Source organism: Nyctereutes procyonoides, unplaced genomic scaffold (assembly GCF_905146905.1).
Source record: "Nyctereutes procyonoides isolate TBG_1078 unplaced genomic scaffold, NYPRO_anot_genome, whole genome shotgun sequence".
Lineage (NCBI taxonomy): Eukaryota > Metazoa > Chordata > Mammalia > Carnivora > Canidae > Nyctereutes > Nyctereutes procyonoides.
In genome coordinates, this window is record NW_026575130.1 from 5,230,370 (window position 1) to 5,252,893 (window position 22,524).

General features: G+C 34.9%; 1 protein-coding gene across 16 annotated transcripts in view; it reads left to right on the forward strand.

Moving 5' to 3' along the window:
- CAMK2D (calcium/calmodulin dependent protein kinase II delta) overlaps nucleotides 1–22,129 on the forward strand; it is a 303,905-nt gene extending 281,776 nt beyond the window's left edge. For 9 of the 16 annotated variants that reach the window (XM_055342429.1, XM_055342421.1, XM_055342424.1 and 6 more), the window contains 5 exons: nucleotides 11,275–11,350; nucleotides 15,432–15,526; nucleotides 17,357–17,585; nucleotides 18,952–19,047; nucleotides 20,233–22,129. In XM_055342429.1, the coding sequence (XP_055198404.1) occupies nucleotides 11,275–11,350; nucleotides 15,432–15,526; nucleotides 17,357–17,585; nucleotides 18,952–19,018 (467 nt within the window). In that variant the 3' untranslated portion in view covers nucleotides 19,019–19,047; nucleotides 20,233–22,129. Of the gene's footprint in view, nucleotides 1–11,274; nucleotides 11,351–15,431; nucleotides 15,527–17,356; nucleotides 17,630–18,951; nucleotides 19,048–20,232 lie in introns of all 16 variants that reach the window. The other 7 variants (XM_055342435.1, XM_055342426.1, XM_055342434.1 and 4 more) reach the window with 2 other exon arrangements.
- The last annotated feature ends 395 nt before the right edge of the window (nucleotides 22,130–22,524 follow it).

Sequence of the window (22,524 nt, forward strand, 5' to 3'; positions counted from 1 at the left end):
AATGGTTAATGGTCTATAATAACAGAAAAGGCAGCTATACTTTAAAAAGACTACCATGATTTTTTAGAGGTATTTTTACCAGTATAGGAAGTGTGAGCATATGGGATTGTGTATTTTAAATTTTTCTTCAAGAAGTAGAAGCTCTTCATTCATAACCTTTACAAGTAAAAAGAGTAATATGAAATTTAAATATTAAAGAGCTAATAAAAATGAAATGTGTTTACTTGTTATGGAGAATGAAATAAACAAAAAACTGTTTAGGATAAATGTCTAAATATCTGTACCAGAGTTGATATCCTTAGAGTCTATACTAGAATTTTCTAACATGAACAGTGTTGTGAGTTATTGAAGAATTTCCTTATCAGTGTTATTTAAATTATACCTCACTTCTCATCCTTTTGTGTTGTGTAATCTGCTGATATAAGTGCAAGAGACAAGTTTTAAAGATGTTTCTGATGGTCTACCCTGCTGAACTCCCAAGTTAGTATCTCCTTGTTAGCTCAAAACTATTCTCTATGGAAGATTCTTACTATTGTCTTAACCTCAGTTCACATAATATAGACATGAATTTTATAAGTGTGCACTGTTGATTACACATTAAATAACCTGAATGGTGTCTTTGATGAATGTTCATCATTTGAATTCAGCAGATAAAGGCAAAAGAATATTCCCTACTCAAAAATACTGTATCCACTCTAAGTTACATTTTATAATACTCTGTTAATTTATGATAATTTACATTTATAATATACCATAGGATAAATGGGAATGACAGTAATATGTTCTGAAACAATATGGTTCATAAATTTAATTATTACTGTGGTCACATTGATTAAACCAAGAATAACTTTACTGGGTTTGTAAAATTTAGCCAAGATAGTCTAGCAGATACTTTTACATTAATTTCCTAAGCTGAATTTAGCACAAAATATCTCAGCACTGAACTAGCTATATAAGACCAATGTGAGGTATCACTTGAATAAAAAGCATTTATGAGAACTCACTTAACTTCTGGTCTGATAGGATATTTTCACCTTTCCAAAGTAAGCTTTGAAAAATGTAGTAACTAATCACAGAAATGACTCTTGGTCCTAGGAATCCTACCAGTGCAATCTGTCAGATGCATGGGGACAACAGAAGAATTATAGGAATTTACATCATTTTGTGAGAGGGAGTGTGTGTGTGTGTGTGTGTGTGTGTGTGTGTGTGTGTGTGTTGAAAGTGAGAGGTATTTGTAAGTAATTTTCTTCTAAGTCTAAAAAGGTTTTCCAAGTTGTGACAAACCATTGTAAATTTATATACAGATTAACTGCAGCTATGCCTTTTCAAACCAGTAGTCTGGCATCTCAAAAGGCAACAATGGTCATCAAAGTTAGTCATATAGGCACATATGTATTACATTGAACTCTGGCCTTTGTACTTATGATGCCATAGACAACTGTATTACACAATTGATTTATCAAGAGTCTATCATTATTCCACAATTTTCCAAATTAAAAAAAAAATCCTTATTTATGTTATTTGTCCTATAAACTTGTTTCACTAGTTCCCCAATTTACCATTGATTATAGATGCTCTAGTACTCTTGAATAACATATGAGTGCAACTGTATTCTATGTTTTGTGAATTGGCCTCTCTCTTTCCACTTCACTGGACCTCATCTGTCCTTTCAATTCTCATTTATTGATTCTGGAAGTTATGGATTGGATAATGATAAGCTTTGTAATGAAACCACAAGCTACTATTTTTGCAGCTGTTGAAAATGAGAATTAGCTAGAGAGTATAGAATTACAGTGACAGGGGATGCTGCTGCATATTTTTGGGTAATATCTCCTGTGTTATCTTAGCAGCTTCATCAAAGGGAATGGTTCAAAATGGGAGAAGTAGAAGAACTTAACACTTAGAAAAAAAGTGAAATGACATTCTTAGAGTTAAAATATATGTACAGTGGTAGGTGATAACAAGCTGCTTAGCTTCAGACTTACTCTGAGACAACACTGGTGTAAGAAGTATTGAAATATGACTAAGCTTGTGTGAACCTGGAGATAAGGAGAAAAGATTAGATGGCAGGACACTTGGGTGGCTCAGCAGCTGAGTGTCTGCCTTTGGCTCAAAGCGTGATCCTGGGTCCAGGATGGAGTCCCATATCAGGCTCCTTGCGGGAAGCCTGCTTCTCCCTCTGCCTGTATCTCTGCGTTTCTTTCTTTCTTTCTCTCTCTCTCTCTCTCTCTCTCATAAATAAAAATATCTTTTAAAAAAGATTAGATGGAGATCAATATGTGTGGAGGCAGAATAATATTGTATACTCTTACTAGTATTAAGAGTTTAGCTCAAAAAGCCTAGTTCTTTCTCAAAAAGCAAATCCAGGGACATCACACTTTAGTTAATTTTGGTAGAGTTTTGTTTGTATTTTGCTTTTTATTTTTGTTTTTTGCAAACAAAGTTTTAAAATGGTTTTGTAATGTAGAGCACATGCTCTTAAGCTTTTCTTGCATTCTTGATCCAAGGGAGCACTCAAAAATCTACCTGTTGAATTATTCAGGAAATGTAGTTATAAATAAACTTATCCAAGAATGTATTGAATTCTATTTTTCGCTAAATTCAAACTATATACTTTTTTATTTTTTTTATTTTTTTATTTTTTTTTTATTTTTTTTTATTTATGATAGTCACAGAGAGAGAGAGAGAGGCAGAGACATAGGCAGAGGGAGAAGCAGGCTCCATGCACCGGGAGCCCGACACGGGACTCGATCCCAGGTCCCCAGGATCGCGCCCTGGGCCAAAGGCAGGCGCTAAACCGCTGCACCACCCAGGGATCCCTCTATATACTTTTTATATAGGAATAGAATAAGTTATTAAAAATAAAATAACATTGTCTTCTAAAATACATACTAAAAAGGAAAGTAAAAGAAATTTCAAAAAAATTTTTTTCTTCTGATGAGAACTTTTGGGATCAACTTCCTTAACAACTTTCACATGTATCATCCAACAGTGCTAACTGTAGTACTCATGTTATACATTACATCCCTAGGACTTATTTACCTTAAAACTGGAAGTTTGTACCTTTTGACCACTTTTCTTCAACTCCCTTTCTCTGGTTATCTCTGGTAACCAGAAATCTGATCTCTCTTTTTTTTTTTTTTTATGAGTTTGTTCTTTGTCTGATTGGTAGATTCCACATATAAATGAAAGCATACAGTGTATCTTTCTCTGTGTGATTCATTTCACTTAGCATAGGTCAACCCACATTATTGAGGAGACTACAGTTTTAATCCTCAAGCAGTTGATGTTATGTAAATCTTTGAACCAGCTTCTTAAAATCTTGTTTTTCCATGTCATCAACTCTTAACTAGAAGTGCTACCACACCTATTGATCCTATTCAGACACATCTTAATACTAAAATACTCAGTGGTCTTCATAATGTTGTGCTATTTCTAGCTTCTTTAAGTCAGCTGAGGATAGCAGAACAGTTATTCAGTTGCTTTAATGTGGCTAGACTGAATTCTTTCATATAAGCAAATATTATATAACCACATGTAGTTTTTTTTATACTTTAAAACTTTTACTTAAGCCATTTTTAATGAAAATATTTCAAAATACTTTACACATCCCTTAATTTTAAAAAATAGTAAATATTTTATTTCCTCTTTAGATCTACAGTCATTTTAGAAATGACCTCACCTTTTATATAACCCAATAATATCTCACAAAATTTTTAAAAATGTAATCCTCTTTTCACTTATGCTAAATGATCCCAATGCTAGAATTTTCTGTTTTTAAATATTTGTTAATCATATATTGTCAGGTCATAGCAACTACAGAGCTGAGATTAATAGTATTCCTTCCCCCAATTTACATTTTATGCTTTGAATTCATGAGTCATTTTTATAGAGCAAGTTACAAAGATGGTGTGAATTTTTTTTAAGTTTTGAGGGCCTCTAGTAATTAAGGAGGTAAATTGACTTCTGGATAAGTGAGTTTTACAATTCTTGAAAGCATTCTTGAATAGAAATTCTTGAATAGAAATTTGGTAATTTCCAGGTCATAATTTGAATAATATATTATAGATTAAACCACTCAACTCTAAAATCTTCTGTGGACTTGATTTTAAAAGCCAAAAGCCAAAATAATGGAAATTACTCTTCTGAATGTTGATACATCAAACTGGTGAAATAAAAATGAAATCATTAAAAAGCAAGGTGTTAATTGCATAGGAAATGCCAAACAGCTGAGCTGATAGGCACTTGTTTCTGTAAAACTATCAAAAGCATGAAAACGATCCTAATTTGTATATTTCCCCAAGATAATAACTATTCCTAACAGTTATTTTTGTTAATGGCATATGGAAAAAGATAGTAAAATCATGGGGCACCCTGTTTTGTGAAATTAGTATAATTAATTACAACCTTGGCTTAGTAATTAAGTAGTCAGTCACCTTGCCAGAGTAAGTTCAAAGGCACTTAGGTGGTTCATTTAAGTTTATGATTTCAAAATATTGAATTAGGCACTGTGGCCTGGAAAGGAACATAGATTAGTGAATTAAACAGATACCTCAGCCAAATAAAGCTCCAGCCCTGGCACAGCTTCTTACTCCACTGGATGACTTGAGCAAGTCATTTAACCCCCCTGTCTTTCAATTCTGTGGCAGCCAAGTGCCTAATACCTCTGAGAAATATAGAAAGAAGTTAAATTAAATAGAACTATACCTGTTGGCAAAAAATGGATGAGCAGTGCGCCCAGGTGGCTCAGTAAGTCTGACTCTTGGTTTCAGGTCAGGTCATGATCCTCAGGGTCATGAGATGGAGCACCACACAGTGCTCCACACTCAGCAGGGTGTCTGCTTGAGATTCTCTTTCTGCCGCTCCTCCCTACTCTTAGTGTCTTTCTCTTTCTCTCAAATCTTTTTTTTTTTAAGTGAGCAGAATTGCTAGTAAGCTAATATAACTTAAAAATCTAATTTTAATGTGTAACCTTTGATCATTGAGTAATCTTTAGGCATAGTTCTCTAAAAGATTTCAATGTGTATACCCTGCCAACATTTTAGTAAAGATCAGTTTGCATCTATAAATTCAGTTCCTTTCCTGGTTTGAGTTTCATTGTAAGCCAGATAGCCTCCTGAGTAAGGTTTATTATCAAGTAGTTTCATATCAGCAAATTGGTTAACCCAAAATCTATAATTGCTGAAAAGCTCATGCTTGAATAAGTAGGATTTTCTCTGCACTCAATTCTCTTGAAAGAAATTACAAGTTTAAACATCAACAAGACATGCCTAGTTTATCTCACTAGACCTATACAGATTACTCTGGCATCTAAAATACCATGGCCTCACATACAGTGGTCATTCTGCTGAATCTGAGGTATGCAAGATACATGAGTGCCTTTTCAGTTAGCACAGTCACATTCAGACTGCTATCAGACAGGATCATCATCACCTATATACTTGGCATTTATTTAATGTTTCAAAATGTACGTAATATTTTATACACCTTATCTGTGCATTTATTCATATATGCATGCATTTATAGACAGTAGTCAGTGCTAGGTGTTGAAGCTAGAAAAAAGTCCTGGATAGATATATGAACATCCTATGACAATACTTTAGGAGGACAGCAATACAACCAAAAAGCTGCAAATGGAGCCTAGAAAAGGCTATAAGGAAGACATAACTTTGGAGCAGAATATCGAAGATTTCTAGATAGGAGAGGGAGAGTTTCCAGACAGAAGAAATAGTGACCGGAAAGGCACAGCATTATCAAAGAGCCAGGACTAGTTGAAGATTGAGGCCCTTGGTGGAGTTGTAGGTCTCCTGGGGGAAAAGAAGTATCAGAGTCAAAGCTAGAAAAGTAAAGTAGGAAGACTTTTCAAGAACAAAGAAGCTTGGGCTTGGCTTCTAGATGGCAGAAGAGAGGCATAGACAGAACTCTGTTCTGCAGATGATTTTGCAACAGTGAGGGGTAGAGGGTGGAATCTGTAGGATGTGACCGTAGAGCAGGAGGGGTTAGGAACACCTAAGAGCCTGAATCAGAGCAGTGACCATTAGCTTAAAGAGGAAGAATGGATCTGAGAAAGATTTAGATAAGTGAAGAGGCACTACTGATCAGCTATGTGAAGAATTGAAAGAAAAGTGAGTGTCAAGGCTTTTGGTTTGGGTAACTGAGTAGATTATGTCATCACTATCCAAGATGAGTGGATACAAGAGAAAGCAGATTTTGTAAGGAAAATACTTGAGGTCCATCTTGGGTACCCTACTAGGTCTAAAATGTCAGGATAACCAGAGATATTATGATGCAGTTAGAAATATGAACTTGGATCCTAGACAGGTTTAAGGTTAGTGATAGAGATTTGGCAGTCTTCATTATATGGTCAAAGCCAGTGGAAAAAATGAGATTGCCAAGGGCAAGCAAAAAGATGAAGAGGCTGAGGATATACCCCAGGAAATATCATCATAGCTGGTAATGAAAAATTATATGACTTGTGGAAGACAGAATATGAGAACAAGACTAGTAAAATTGTGGTCACTTTAGCAAAAGTGAGGAAGTCAAGAGAAAGAAATTTGATGTTTAGTTTTTAGACAAGTTGAGTAGTTTCTTTCATTATCAGTAAGCAGTAAGACATGCTTCTTTATATCTGAATTGTTTCCATTTATCAGTTGTATATTTTTTAAAGGCTGCCTGACCATCATTGAAAAATGTAGTATATTTTGGAAAGGCCACTGTATTGGGAGTCAGAAAGCACTTGAGTTTGTTCTGGACCACTGTTCATTCAAATATTTATTAAACATGTACTACGCTAGATGTTGGGTTGCAATAGTAAGGTATCCACCCCTGAGGAGTTTACAATTACATAAAGAAAATGTAATCAAATACACACAATATGTAAACCCATGTGTACTAAGTGCTTTTAAACACCAATTGTAGGACATGTATGAATTTAAAACAGAGACCTCTCCTAAAATGAGGGTCAGGGGAGGCTTTTTCAAAGAAATAATAGTTGAGATCTGATAAAAGAAGTAGAAGCAACGATAGAGGACACTTTTCCAAGAAGAGAGGATAATATATATGAAGGACTGATAATAGAAGGAATCATGGCCATTTTGAATTTCTGAAAGTAGGCTATATGAGTGGAATGGAGAAGATAAAGTAAAAATATTTGAATGGGTCTGGTGAGGTGGTCAGGATCTAGATTATTGAAGACTGCATAGTTTCCAGATACTTATCCTGAACAAGAAATGATGCATGCTTATACCAGAGTGGTGGTGAAAAAAGAAAAAAACTGGGGATCCCTGGGTGGCGCAGCGGTTTGGCGCCTGCCTTTGGCCCAGGGCGCGATCCTGGAGACCCGGGATCGAATCCCACGTCGGGCTCCCGGTGCATGGGGCCTGCTTCTCCCTCTGCCTGTGTCTCTGCCTCTCTCTCTCTCTCTCTCTCTCTCTCTCTCTCTCTCTCTGTGACTATCATAAAAAAAAAAAATTAAAAAAAAAAAAGAAAAAGAAAAAAACTAATAAGTAAGACATTTTAAAAGACAAAATCAACAGAACTTGAAAGATTATATTAGGGTGGGTAGGGTGAGGGAGTCGAAGATTATTCTCAGGTTTCTTTCTCGTTTGTGCAACTGGATGATGATGTTGCCATTCACCAAGAGGGAAATCCCTGGAAAAGCAAATAGACTTGTGGGGGTAGAAGTTCATAAATTCAATTTAGGGTATGTTGAGTTAAAGATGCATTTGAAATAGCCAAATGAAGATTCCAAAATAGGCATTGATACCAGATCTGAAGGAAAAGACTAGAAGAAAAGGAAGTCACAACGTGGGAGTCATTGGGACATGAATGGCAATATAAAACACTAGAGTGGACAGGATCATAGGGACACAATGTATGTTGAGAAGAGGGCCTCATATTGAACCTTTAAAAGGAATCGAAACTTTTCAAGTCCAGATAGAGAAAGATAACATAGCAAATGAGAGTGAGATCATGTGACCACGTAATTAGTAAGAAATGCAGGAAAGAAGTGAGAGTATTTCATCATGAAGGAAAGGAGTAATCAGCAACACTGTACCTTTGGGCAGGGCCTATAATCTGTGTATGTACTGGTTAAACAGGTAATGTTTGCATATCTCAAAGCCTTGATCAGATTTGATCCTTGTTGATCTGATCAGATAAGATCTGCTAATGTTTGAGAAATGTTGAAATCTGTCATTTTATTATGTAATCATTCTCGGTTTCTTGTTTGGTTGATTTGTAACACTGGGACCATTCACACTCTTATCTTACTCTTCCAGCCCTCTTTAGAACAATGAACGAGCCAAAAAGATATGAATTTAAACATGAAAATGTTCCTAGTTCTTTTGCATAGTTGCATGGGAAGCAATTATACTCAAGATCTGGAGCATCTCTCCCACTCACTTTTCTCTCCTACATTTCCCCTAGGAACCTGGAAATCCCCAGAAACTATTTTGGGACCTGTGGGTATAGGCTTGAGCATCTCCATCTGTAAATAAAACTACTGGGTAATCAGTTCTCTGTAATTAAAATGCTAGCTAAGGGTGGAAAATTTTTTGGTATTCAGAGGATGCTGTATTGGTACACTCTTCATGTTAAGTGTTAATTAGTGACACATCACAAGCTATCCCCCACCTTGACTTCTGGAATGTTCAGTACTCAATCTTTTGAAAGAGGGAAGACCAAATGATAGGGGCCTCTTCCTACAGATCATAGGCATCCAATCACCTAGTACACTGAGTGTCGCTTATCCTCACTGCTGAAAAGTAGAGCTAAATAACACCAAAACCTCATTCTTCCTGTAGGTCACTGTGGCAATAGTCTCAACTACAATAGACTACTATGTACAAATGATTCATTTCCAGACTTCTGCTTTTCTTTAAAGAGTCAGCTGTCATGTGCTGTCTATGACTCATTCAAGCTCCTTTACCCCAGGGAAATAAACACTCTCAAGATTTCTGAGTTCCAGGCTCCTCCAAAGCCAGGATAGTCATATTGTTTTTATTATGGTGCAGCACAGAAGCATTCTTACTAATTCCCACTTGCTCTGCTGCCAGCTAAAGGACCATTGTTTCTGAGCCTAAGAACTAAGAGAGAAAGGAATTTGTGTTGCTTTGATTATGCAGGACAAAAATTAAGCCAGTTGTGTCATGTAAACTATGAAAGAGCTAATATTTCCAGTGATTTAGAGGGAGAGAAATGGCCGTATATATGCCTGATATTTTAATTCAATATGTTGCTTATCAGGGAATGCAGAGACTTCTGGGAAATTCAGAAAGTGACCTTGAACTTTTCATGCTCTATAAGCTGTCTTAGCCTAATGAAGCTCTACAAAAGGCGCTGACCTTATGTTCATTTTCCCCCTTCTAGTTTTTAAAAATTGACAGTTTTCTAAACAATAGGCTTTAACTTAGAAAACTAAGAAATGTATTTAAACATTTAATTTAAACAAGGATTTAATATTGAGGATGAAGTTTTGGTAGTTACACTTTCTTAATCTCATTCTCTGAGTACCCTCTTACCAATGTCCTTTATATTCCAGAATCGGGTCAGCTGTCATGCATTTTTGCCAAATGTTCATACTGTTGAGGCCAGAGACAGATGAATCACTTATTGCAAAACTAAATTAAGCTAAAATGTGCCATTGGCAGCATCTCTATTACAGAATTATTCCCTGCTACTACTTGTATCAGTGTGGTTTTGGTGCTTGGATATATTATATTCATAAATCAAATGAACAAGGGCAAAAATGTTTTAAATGTGTGTAGTAGCTAAGAAACCTTATGTTCTTTTTTCCCTCTAATAGAATTTAAATTTAATTATGTAACTAAATATGAAATCTAACCTATATAGTGGTTTTTTGACATTATAAACCTTAACATTATTAGCAACCATTTTATGGACAAATCATATTTTATAGGTTAGTGCCATATGTATAAATGAAGAAATGAAGTCAAGTTGTGTTTACAGGATATTTTTATTAAATAAATATAATGCAGATAACATAAAAGTTTAATTTTGTGGTTAAAACATTTAATGAAGATTTGTTTCATTAAAAATGCATACTAGTTGCCTTTAATCAATAACAAACAAAAACAAAACTTCAGCTTTTTCTGTGATGAATAGCAGTTTCACTAAGATAGAACAGATAAAACTTTTTGTGACTCTCCCAGTTTATTTCCAGTGATTCAAGGAAATAACACAATGTTCTTAAGGCAAAACTCAGGGAAATTTAATTTTTAAAAATTTCATGCATTAATTTCATTGGTAACAGAAAAATATCCTGAACTCAGAAGATTATCATTAATAGCAATTGATCAAATTCCATTGCTCATTATTGAGCATCTGTTTTATTAAATACATTGGAATAAAACTTAGATGATATAAAAAATAACATTCCCTCTCCCCCAAAAACACACAGGGAGCTTTTAATTTAACAAGAAAGGCAGTTACACAGTGAACAAAGTTTAATAAGAATTTAAAACCAGTAATAATTTAACTAAAGAAGGCGTTATGGTACATAGCATATGCTTAATTACAGAATGAATGATACATTGTAGGCATTCAAAAAAGGCAAAGAACACTTGCAGATGTTATCAGAAAGGAATTGACTGCATAGGATCTGAGCCAAGCCAGCTATTAATAATTTTACCATTCATGGGCTACAAAAAGAAAGCATGTTTCGTGTTGGATTTGACAGTTCTCTAGGGTGGCTTCCATCTAATTATCTGCCTACGTCCACATATTGATTCATATGTTGGTTTTCCAATATACAGAGCTTACTGCAGTCCCCTTGTATAAGTATGATGGCAATTATAGTGTTGACATCCCCTTTTGTCGAGTTGATTGGACTGAATAATAAAAAATAATTATTTAAAGTGTCTCGGTGTAAAAGATCCATCTATACTCTAAAGATAGACATTTGTTAATGTTTAAGAGAAAAACATTACAAATTCAATTAAATTGATAAAGGTGATGAGAACTTATTTAAAAAATATATAGGCTTGAATTTCCAGGTGATAAGGGTCCTATTAAAATACAGATTCTGTAGGTCTGGAGTAGGACCTGAGAATCTGTGTCTAAGAGGCCCCTGAAAAATAGATGATGCTCATCTCTGCAACATGAGCAGCAAGGTTATAGAGAGAATAAGACCATGGTTCGGGGAGGGGTATATCTTAAATGGTAATACCCTGTTTAAGAAAAATGGCAATATTGTCAGAATTTTGTGACAATAAAGGACAAAAGTCATATAAATCATTCCATGTTTGCTTTTAGCACGAAAGCAAGAAATCATCAAAGTCACTGAACAACTGATTGAAGCTATCAACAATGGAGACTTTGAAGCTTACACGTGAGTAGAGGCACATTTATTTTGCTTTCATGCATATAACAAGATATTTTTTATGTGAATGCATTCTTCAGTATACTAGAATTCATGTATATTTAACCCCAGGTTTGATGTCAATAATAGCTTTATTTCAGTGTATAAATTAAGTGTCCCCAGGAGAGAAATAAATTGAGGATTTAGAGAGGAAAGACAAGACTTCTGAAAGGAAGATTGGAGCTTTCTCTGTCAGTGCACAGACTTGGAATCATCAGTACCTCCATATGGGGAAGGCATTCCAGGCAGAGCATTCATGAGAGTAAAAATACGAGAGAGAAAAGCACCAAAAAAAGGCATTTTGGTTTAAGAAATGTTTTGCCTCACAGCTCTGTCAAGGTGCTGAGACAGAGAGAGAAAAGGAGAGAGAGATCAGGAGGCAACATGAGGCAGCCTTCTTCCTCGTCAGGCAGTACACCTCAACTTTATGTTTTTTAGGTAACAATTTATTTGAAGGAAGGTTCAAATTCTTAAAGTTTATAAACTACTGGGTCATAGGGTATATAAATTACAGGAAATCACTCCAATCATAAAAATAAAGCATACAAATAAATAGGACATGGATGCTTACTTCACAAAGTATGTGGGTCAATAAGTTAGCTATTTAGATGAAGATAAAAATCAGTTTAAGCCTTCCCCTTATTCCATACAAGTAAGTTCTTCTCAAATGAAAGAGTTAAAGGCAAAAAAAAAAAAAAAAAAAAAAGATCTCTCTAATCAGAGATCAAATTCAAAGTTTTAAAGCAGGGGAATTAATCACAAATGAGAAGTTAAATGCTTAGGCAACCCAAATTGGTAAAACATGTATACTTAAAAAAAAAGCCAAAATAATAAAAAAGTCAAAATATACAAATTTGAATGCCAAGAGCATTTTCTGCCAATCAGATCAGCAGAGATAAAAACTACTGACAACCAGAGGGGTGCAGATACTGCAGAACTATTATGACTTTCCTGCACCACTGGATGGAGTATAAAGGGAGGCAGACAATTAGGTTAGTGGCAGTGGCAGGGATTGGAGGGGACATTTAGTTCTTATATACCAGAAAGCATTTATGAACTTTAAAATTGTTTTGATCTTCTAATTTTACTTATAAAAATTTAACATGGTATAGATTTTTATGGACAGAAATTATAAACATATTACTGAAGCAGTATTCATTCACAATAGTGAAAAATTGGAAGCATCTGTCCAACATTAAGGTAACCAGTAAGTAATATGTGGTTCATTTAGTACAGTGAATGTTGATGCACAGTTTCTAGCTATCTGATGAAAGGCTTATAATGTACAAAATTATTCCAACTACATAAAAAAGCATTAAAAATGGAATGAGATATGCCAAATTGGTTTTAAAAGGGATAAAAGGATATTGACTCTGGAAGATGAAATTATGTGTGAGATTTTTTTCCTTGCTTTTTTTCCCCAAATTTTATGTAAAATATTGCTTTTATCATCAGTTACAAATAGCCAGAGTGCTTCTTATAAATTAAATGTGTATATGCATATACATTCAGACACATTCATATATATATATGTATATATATATACACACACACATACACACACACACATATATGTGTATTTGTGTGTATCAGCTATTTAACATGGGAACGCCTGGGTGGCTCAGCGGTTGAGCATCTGTCATTGGCTCAGGGCATAACCCAGGATTCCGGGATCGAGTCCTGCATCAGGCTCTCAGTGAGGAGCCTGCTTCTCCCTCTACCTATGTCTCTTCCCCTCTCTCTCTCATGAATAAATAAATAAAATCTTAAAAAAACTGTTTAACATGATTTAATAAAGTGCATTTAAGATGAAATAGTACAATATGAAGTTTAAAAGAGAACTCTATTGTCAGAGACAAGAGTTCCCTTTTAAATTGTTGAAAAGTCTGTGCCATAGAACCTGCTCTTTTATTCTTTTTGCTGATAACTTTGTTAGACCTATAGGATTCTCCAAACATGAGAATACTCTTTAAAAATGTTTTTTGTTTGTTTTTGTTTTTGTTTTTTGGTAATAGCATTCTCCTGTGGAATAGTAAAAAAAAAAAAAAAACATGTTTTGGTGGTGATGATAATCAAGCAAAACTGGGATATTTCCTATATTCTCAGACACTTTATTGTAGGGTATTTTAAATAATGCAATCCCTTGGAATCATATCAATTTGCCTATGGAGGCCTATTATCTGGTCTGATGTTGCATTCTCAGGCCCAGGGATAATCAAACAGGTCCTTCCATTCAGGAGCTTTTTGGATGTAGAACAAACTGGTAAAGCTCTGTCATCTGGTCCTTAGAACACCTGTTCAGAGTATGTGTGCAGACATATATACATCAAATGGCAGCTTTGTGAATGCTTTATTAGTCCAAAGCCTAGGACAGGCAATAAATACATATATACATAGGAGAGAGAGAAAGAACAGATTAACAGGTTTTCATATATATTGACTCTTTTGATGGGTAGGTAGAGATCCGTCATAGTACAATGATTCTCAGATTATTTTAGTGCCAATATAAGGTAGTAAAAAATTTTGACTCACCTATGTTGACAACTGAAAGTCATATTTATAGAGGAAGTAATAGCCCCAGCAGAATAAATTTCTGTTACCATAGGAACATTGTTCTTTTCGCATTTTGCCTCTTACAAAGAGATCATATATATTTGACTCCAAGCTTGGAAGTACCTGCCCACTAGCAAGTCTAAGGCAAAAATGTAAAATGCCTCCCCGCTACCCCTGCCTTTAAGGCTTTTTTTTTTTAACACAAAGAATAATCACTGATCTGTTTTTTTTTTAATTTTTAAATTATTATGTACTTTTAAAATGTTCTTTGAAAAAATCAGTTCCACATTCTATGAACAATACTGTGAAGAACCATAGTGAGTTAGCCTTTTGAAACTTGTATTTCTGTTCAACAGTTAAAATGTTTTGCCTCCCAAATGGGGGGACTATTTTAGATGTAGCCCCAGAATAGTCCCAGATCCTTTTATCTACTTTGTAAACTTCCACCAATTCCTTCAAATCCAGATTTTATGTCACCATCTCTGGGAAGCCTACCTTCATCACCAAAGGCCAAAGGAACTGCTTCCCCCTTTATGTTTCCATGGACTTTTATACAAACCCTGTGCCCAGCACTCACCAGATCAAGCAGCTAACCATCATTCCCCAAATATACTCTGCATTCTCACACTACTTTGCCATTGTGATTGCCACCCCCTCTTACCTACCACCTTCTACACACCTGTAAAACTGCTACTTGCTCCTGAAAGCCAAGCTTACATTTTTTGTCTTAAATCTTTCCTGTCTAGTATGTAAGTAATCTAGTTTTCAAGCACTTTGTATTTATTTCTATTCCACTCTTAATTGTTGCATTATAATTGTTTCAAAGAATACCCACTACATAGTAGGTGTTTAACAATTCTTTGTTGAATAAATTTCTCCACAGAAAGCCTACTGGCTTTCTCTGAATATTTTTAAATGTTGTATCTCTTTGTTAAATTACATTTCTAGGATTAAAAAAACTAATACGTACATTTTATTAATTTTAAAAGTTCAATAAACTTTCAATTCAGCTTTTCCAGAAAGTATAGGATGTGACACATGCCTTCAAATCAGTAATATACATATTTGACATGACTGTACAAGGTGTCAAAAATTGTTCCAAAATTATTTAATTTCAGAGCCAAAGTTGGTTTTGTATGACTTGGACAGTGTATTGTACTTGGACAGCACTTTAAAAATGAGAAAAACTGGAGAAATACTAAAAATTTACCTTGGAAATATAAAAAAAGCAGAAATTTTTAAACAGAGATTCCTAAAGTAGTATAGATTATCATCTGCTGGAACTTGATATATTATCTTGCCCCATCAGAGTTTTCTGCAAAACACTTTTTGCTCCTCAACCCACTGTGCCAAGGGCTGTGAAAGAAATTTTAGATTTTGTATTTTTTAAAGAGACTCCTTCACTGTTTGATAAATAAGAGTGGATATGTGTGTAACAGAATATATTAACTCATGTAATAGTCATTTTCATTATGATTATTTTTATTTGTCCCTACAGAAAAATCTGTGACCCAGGTCTTACTGCTTTTGAACCTGAAGCTTTGGGTAATTTAGTGGAAGGGATGGACTTCCACCGATTCTACTTTGAAAATGGTACATATATTCTAAATTTTATAAGATGACTTTTCCAGCTTCTTGTTGAATTTCTCCCAAATTTGCAGTTTTGTTTGCTCTATTCTACAGTGAGAATTTTACATCATAAAATTTTTTGTATTTGAAATTTTTAGGAAATGACAAGCTTACAGGTTTTGGTGTTTTTAAAACTATCTGATCTATAGAAGGTAATGCTGATTGAATATACTCCATTTAAGTCACAGTGAATGTATGATATAAGCTGTAAAATGAATCACCAAAAAAGTATTCATAAAACATCATTTATATATGAAAAAATAAAAGACACCACAGCATGTCAGAATACTTGACATAAATTAGTGCTTTCAAGCATATTTAGTGCTCACTTTTCAAAGTAAAATGTACATGAAGATGAGTGGTCAGGTAAATATTTCAGTTGCCATTACAAGAATTTTAGTGGTCTCAGAGGAAACAGCCATACAACACATGCCGCTGCAGAAATTCTTGAGGCCTTCAAAACAAAAAAAAAGGGGGGGGGGTAAACCAGAAATTCCTTTTATCTTCTTTTCCTTATACTTAAAGACTAGGTACTGTGTTTTGTTTGCATGATGCATAGAATGAATTCACCCGTTTTCAGTGAATTCTTAGAAATGAAAGAAGAGGTGTAGTAATGATTAGGATAATCAAGTCCACTTCTAGTAATTATAAGCATTAACAAGAGTGTCTTGCCCTGGCATGGATTTTTAAGTTAAGATATGTTTAATGAATTACTTTTTCTTTATATTCCCTGGGCATTTGAGAGCAAACAAAGAATTATGTTGTAAATTGGCCTTAACAAATCCTCAGTAAATTCTCTCATTCTCAATGTTTCTTTCAGTTGGTTCTCCATTGATATCATCTCAGCCCTAGCAAAAGAATTAATAATTAGCCCATTAAATATTTAACTTCCTTCAACACAAACTATATGTTATTCCTTACCATAAATATATATTCTTCATAATGAGGCATTCTTTTTATGTAACTGTAGCACTGAGTAATTTACTAAAATATTTTCTGAGAATAGGAAGCAGGTTTGGACAATAGGTAAAACAGGTCAGCCTGTTTAGTGATCTAAAAGAATGACATCAATGATCATTTGTACTAAATCTTCACATCTCTTGGTCATTGAATAATTGGAATCTGTAGCTATTGTCAAAACACCAAAGGCTAGAGCCTTAGGAGGCCTGCTTAATCAAAGAATGAACTAAAGGATCAGAATCAGGCCAAATGTCCAACAGCCAAATTTTGGATTTTTACTGGATGACTACAACTGGACTATCAGGAAATGGACTCTATGAAGTAAAGGGGTGACAGGATAAGATGGGGAAACAAATTGGAATTAATTACTGGCCAGGCTTTTTTCTAGACAGTTCTATCCATATATGATACTTGTTATATTTCCCTTGTCCCATATCCTATAGCAACTAACAAAAACGAATAAGACGACAGGATATCCTGTCAACTGCTCCCTGAATCTGGGCAAGGCTTTCTCCCTCTGTAACATGGCTTCTGTTTCTAACCACTTCCCATTATGAATAAATACATCTCTTCAGCTCCCCCCTCCATAGTTTCCAGAGTGACATGCAAATTCTCCAAAAAGGGAAACACAGACAATGACTATTTTTGCTTTCTCTTTTCCTTTATACTTTACACGTTGCCAGGGGCTCAATTAGTGCAAACAATTCATAATTGAATGAATGAATGAATGAATGAATGAATGGCATTCCATTCATTGGCCCCAGGTGAAGATATTGGTTTTGATTTACTTTATGTAGAAACTAAGTGTTGTTTTTCAATGTTATTCTCTTTCAGCTTTGTCCAAAAGCAATAAACCAATCCACACAATTATCCTAAACCCCCACGTACACCTGGTAGGTGATGATGCTGCCTGCATAGCATACATTAGGCTCACACAATACATGGATGGCAGTGGAATGCCAAAGACAATGCAGTCAGAAGAGACTCGTGTGTGGCATCGCCGGGATGGAAAGTGGCAGAATGTTCATTTTCATCGCTCTGGGTCACCAACAGTACCCATCAAGTAAATATTTCCAGGCTGTCAGCTTCTTTGTTAATATACCCATGGTCAGCGTTTTTTTACTTATTCCATTGTTAATAACATGATATATATTATTTAATGCTAGCAGTCAGTTACATTGGGAATGTTCAAAGAGAAACAGATTGTAACTCTCTAGAAAGATTAGACCAACTGTGGGTTGAAACACACACAATAGAAACTGGAGGATATTCTAGTAAGCTGATTTATTTTTGTTAAATCATGTAATAAGAAAATAATTTGTGACTTCATTGTCACAATTGGCAGAGGAAGGTAGAGAGTTTCTAAAATGGACAAAATAATATCGAACTTTATAGATTATCTACTGGGCCCAGTTACAGATATTAGAAGAAATTAAGAAACATTTAAAATATAAGTAGCAGATATCTCAAAATCTTCCTCCCCTGTGCCACTCTACCTCAGACATTATGTCTGCTCTTCTAGTCAGTAATTAGACAAATATTATTGTACATCTGCTAGGTGGTTAACTTGTAAAAGTTGTATTCTTGTTTAGGAAGGAACTTAGACCAAAGAAAAATTATGAGATTCATAACATCAGAATAGAATGGAATTAATGACCAATGTAGCAAAACTGTTAACAATTGGAAGTATACCTTTTGTAGAAGATATCATTTAAGACTTGTCCAACAAAAAAAAAAAAAAAAAAAGACTTGTCCAACATTCTGAGTGGAATTTGGAGATCTGGAGCACAGTCAAGGAATATCAGAAGGATGGGACAAAGCCAAGATGTTAGTTTTATATGGTAGAGGAGTATGGATAAGGAAGGCTGGCTCCAACTGGAGTAAAGGGGAATATTTATAGGAAATAAGGTTGCATCGGTGAAGGGATTAGACTCAGAAGCTTGTCCCACTGCTGATGTCATTCTAAATTCTCTCACCAGGATCACCTGTTAATATTGGGGGGGGTGGGATGAGGGAGTCAAGTTTATGCGAACAGCCATTCAACTCCAGAGAATCTATCAAAATTTCTTAGTTTAATAATGTACCACAGTGGTTTTCAAAGGCCTTCCCCATAGCCTTAATAGTTATATATCACTGTTGGATTTGTAAAAAGTAGATGAAGGAAAAGAAGATAGCTATTATTTTTAGAATGGATTTCAGCCCATTAAGAGAATGACAAAAAGAATAGAATAATGAAGACACTCATGTTTGTGTGTTTTTTACCCCAAAGAGGTACAGCACTAATTGCCAGTTAATATGGAAGGGATTTCATTCATACAGTACTATAGGGTTAGGTTTTTCTACAATTCCCTGAAGTATTTGTGGGACAGAGCCTATTTAAGAAAACTTCATTTTATGCCAGGTGGCTTAAGTGGGGCTTCTCTTAATAGGCCATCCTGTATTCCAAATGGGAAAGAAAACTTCTCAGGAAGCACCTCTTTGTGGCAAAACATCTAAGGCTTGAAAACCATTCACATATGGGTCTTGTAAGTAACATCCTGCTCCGTGATACTTTGTGAATGGAGCTAATGACTAAAAAGCTGCATGGCTGTTTTTCTTCCCCTTAAGGATATTTTCTTTTGCATTATACTCAATGGAAAATATAAAAGGTCTTTGAAAACTTATAGCATTTTTGCATGAGCTCTTGAGTCTAATGTTTGACCTCATTTTGTAGCATAACCCTTATTTTAAAGGTAATAAGTGCTGAGCAGAGCCTCCCTTCAGCATATAGATCTTAGCATTTTCGAATATCCTGGATTTCCCACATCCACATCCAAAGTCCATTATGTCTGGGTCAATTCAGACAACTCTCAATTATCCAGACCTAATTTATATCAAGGTCTAGGATTTTTGGGGGTCTGTTTTTCTAGAGGTAGTAATTCGAGTTACACACTTGGCTAAGGTTAATATCTAAATTAACTTGCTCTGCCTAAGTATAATGGTATTTGACTATGAGGACAGGCCACAAGAGGAAGTCAAGCTGAAATTTAAAACTTACATAGTGGGTAATTCCAGAGGATAATTGAAAGTTGACTGTAATTAAATTCACACCTGTGTTGTTTTTAAAGATTTGTTTCTTAACTTGGCTTAGGATTCAGTTATGTGTGCTAATGTTGTGAATATTTTCTCCACTCAAAGCACTGAACCTTGTCAGAGCTTTTAAGAAATAGTGCTCCCTGCTGTTGGATTTAAAAAAGAGAGAGACTCCCAATTAAATAATATGTTTTCTCTATTTTTGAGGCTATATTCCTCAAATTGACTTGTAGGTTTAACTCCCCAAGGAGTCTAAGAATAATGACAAAAGCTAAGGATGCACTTAAACTTTTCATCTATTTCAACAAAATATTTGTTTAGTAAATATGAATGCTTTTAATACATATTTAAGTTCAATAAGGAGATTGAAGCCTGGGTTCCTATTTTTATTTGTAGCTTAGCTCTGTGTGGACAAGTTAATAGATAATTAATACTGTTTACTATTTTAACATTGTGTTTAACATTGTGTATTTCATTTTTTAATGATCCCAAGCAAAGATCTTTTATACATTGTATTTCACTCTATTAATTTAGTTGTTATATAACTGTAGCCTAGTCACAGTCTTTGGCAAAACAATTTGACGATATTTTGTAAAACAGTGTAACTTATTTTTTTGCTCCCCTCCCCTTTCTTTCAGCTAAATATCAACAGTGCCACTTCTGCATTCTCTGTTCTCAAGGCATCTGGATGGTAACCCTGGGCCGTCCTCTCCCCCCTTCATGCATGTTTCTGAGTGCATGAAGTTGTGAAAGTCCTACACGTAATGCATATGTGATGCATCATCTTGTCATATATTCCTTTCCTATACATTGTTTACACTTCAACTATGGGGATGTTCCATGCAAACTTCAATTACTGTTGGCAAACAATAGGGGGAGGTCAGATAAAAAAATATTCCACAATATTCCAAATGCAACCTATTCAAGTTTCTGTTTATGCCAAGATATAACAGACTTCAAAATTATTCTCTCTGAATGACAGTTTGTAAGAGAAACATACCTTTTTAAAATTCTTTGCTGTTAATCAGTTTTGGCTTGTTTAACAAAAAGCAAAAATATATATACCTTCAGTTTCCTGGTTGATATTGCTGTTTAACAAAGTAGGTTGATATGTGAGCAAAATCACTCATGAATGTGGAAGGGAGAATCGGTTTGCTACCATCCAAAGTTGTTTTTGGTCAGACTGTAAACTGGAAAAATTCACATAATTTATGAGTGATCACTTTAGGATATATTCACACTTCTGGTGAATTTGCTGAATTTTTTTGTTCCTTTCTCAGATATATGCTTTCTTTTCTCCATTTGATCTTACTTCTTGCTGTTTGCTTTGTCTCCATCCTCTTCTGTCTTTTCTCACATTCTACTAGACAGAAAGGAAAGTGAAATTTGCATAATAGAGGTAACTAAACTAGCACTTTTGATCATCTTCAGGACCCACAAAACTGTTGTCAAGATTTTAAAGCTTCCTGATTCTGCTTAGGCTCTAGCTTGGATGTAGCGAGCCTATGTCAGTGATTTTAGCATTGTTTAAACTTAGGATCAAAGCAGTGAGGATTTCTGGATTTCCCTGAGCTGTGTCTGAGTTTAATTAGGGGACTTGCAAGGAGTTGTAGCAGATCAGGATTTTGTGAATGTGCACTTAGCTCTGCCTGGTGGAAGGGGCCCCTCCTGCTTCACCACTGGCTAAAGTCAGAGAGGTCTGTGATTTCCATTCTCATAAGTGTTTAGAAATTGATTTTTGTGGCTTAACGCCCTCTTAGCTTCTCTCTTGCGTCAGTAACATTATCTCTCTGTGAAGAATTAGGATTTTCCAGTTTAAAAAGAAAAGGGAAATGCCCATATTTTCTTTGTGCTTCTCATTTCTCCTTTATTTATTCAACTCTTGTAAGGCTGTTTCTCTTCCCTGAAATGCTTTATAGTGCATGGTATCTTCATCAGCGTTATTTTAACAATAGTAATTCACAATCTTCAGAAGCCTATTTTTAAAGCAGAAGCAAAAAACTAAACCCTCTTTCTCTCATTTCACCTTTCTGTGTTGATGACTCATCACCTTAGATATTGTTGCTAGTGGATGTATGGTAGATGGATTAAAGCTTTTCTGATAATTACACGATTTAAAAATATATATTTAAAATAAATATATACAGTAAATGTATTGAGCCATGTTAACCTGCCAATGAGATCTGTGAAAAAGTAATGGCCTCGTTTTTCCCTTTTTGATTTCTTTTACCTTTTTGTGAAGCGGCTATACGTGGCATACATGTATTTTAAAAATAATAGGTATAGAGTGGTTTTTTTTTACACTTTTAACTTAGCATGTGGTGTTGAAGTATTACTGTAGATCAAGTTTGTCTCCGCACTGAGATGTGAGGAAATTGTGATTTGTTCTCTCCGCCACAACTGAATTACACATTATCTTCTGTCATTTTGAAACACTGCAGTTTACCATGGGACACTGTATATATTTCTTGCCATAATGGTAAATGACTGATTGATATATTTAAGAGTTAATAAATTTGTGATTTCTGCTGACAATGTGTCCATCTTTATTTCTTAAGAAGAGGTACTAAAATGCATGCATCATGTTGGCTAGTGCCAACAGCAGTTGTCCTACTATGGTCTCATTAGTTCATAACAATTTATCTTTGTAAAGGGTAGACGAAGTTATTGAACTATGCTTCCTTTTAAAAATATACTTGGTAACAATGGCAATTTACTACATGCACAAAATAACAGTCTCTGCTAAGAAAATTTTTCTGAGAACAAAGTGGTTAAAAACAAGAGTCTTAAAAATGTCCTCCAATCCATCCTTCCATGGCTGCTAGGATGTTCCTTTTTAACCCAAATCTGACTGTATAACACTTCAGTGTTATCTCCAGTATCCCGGCAAGCACCTCCTCTCCTGCCACTGGTCGACATGAACTTGAATG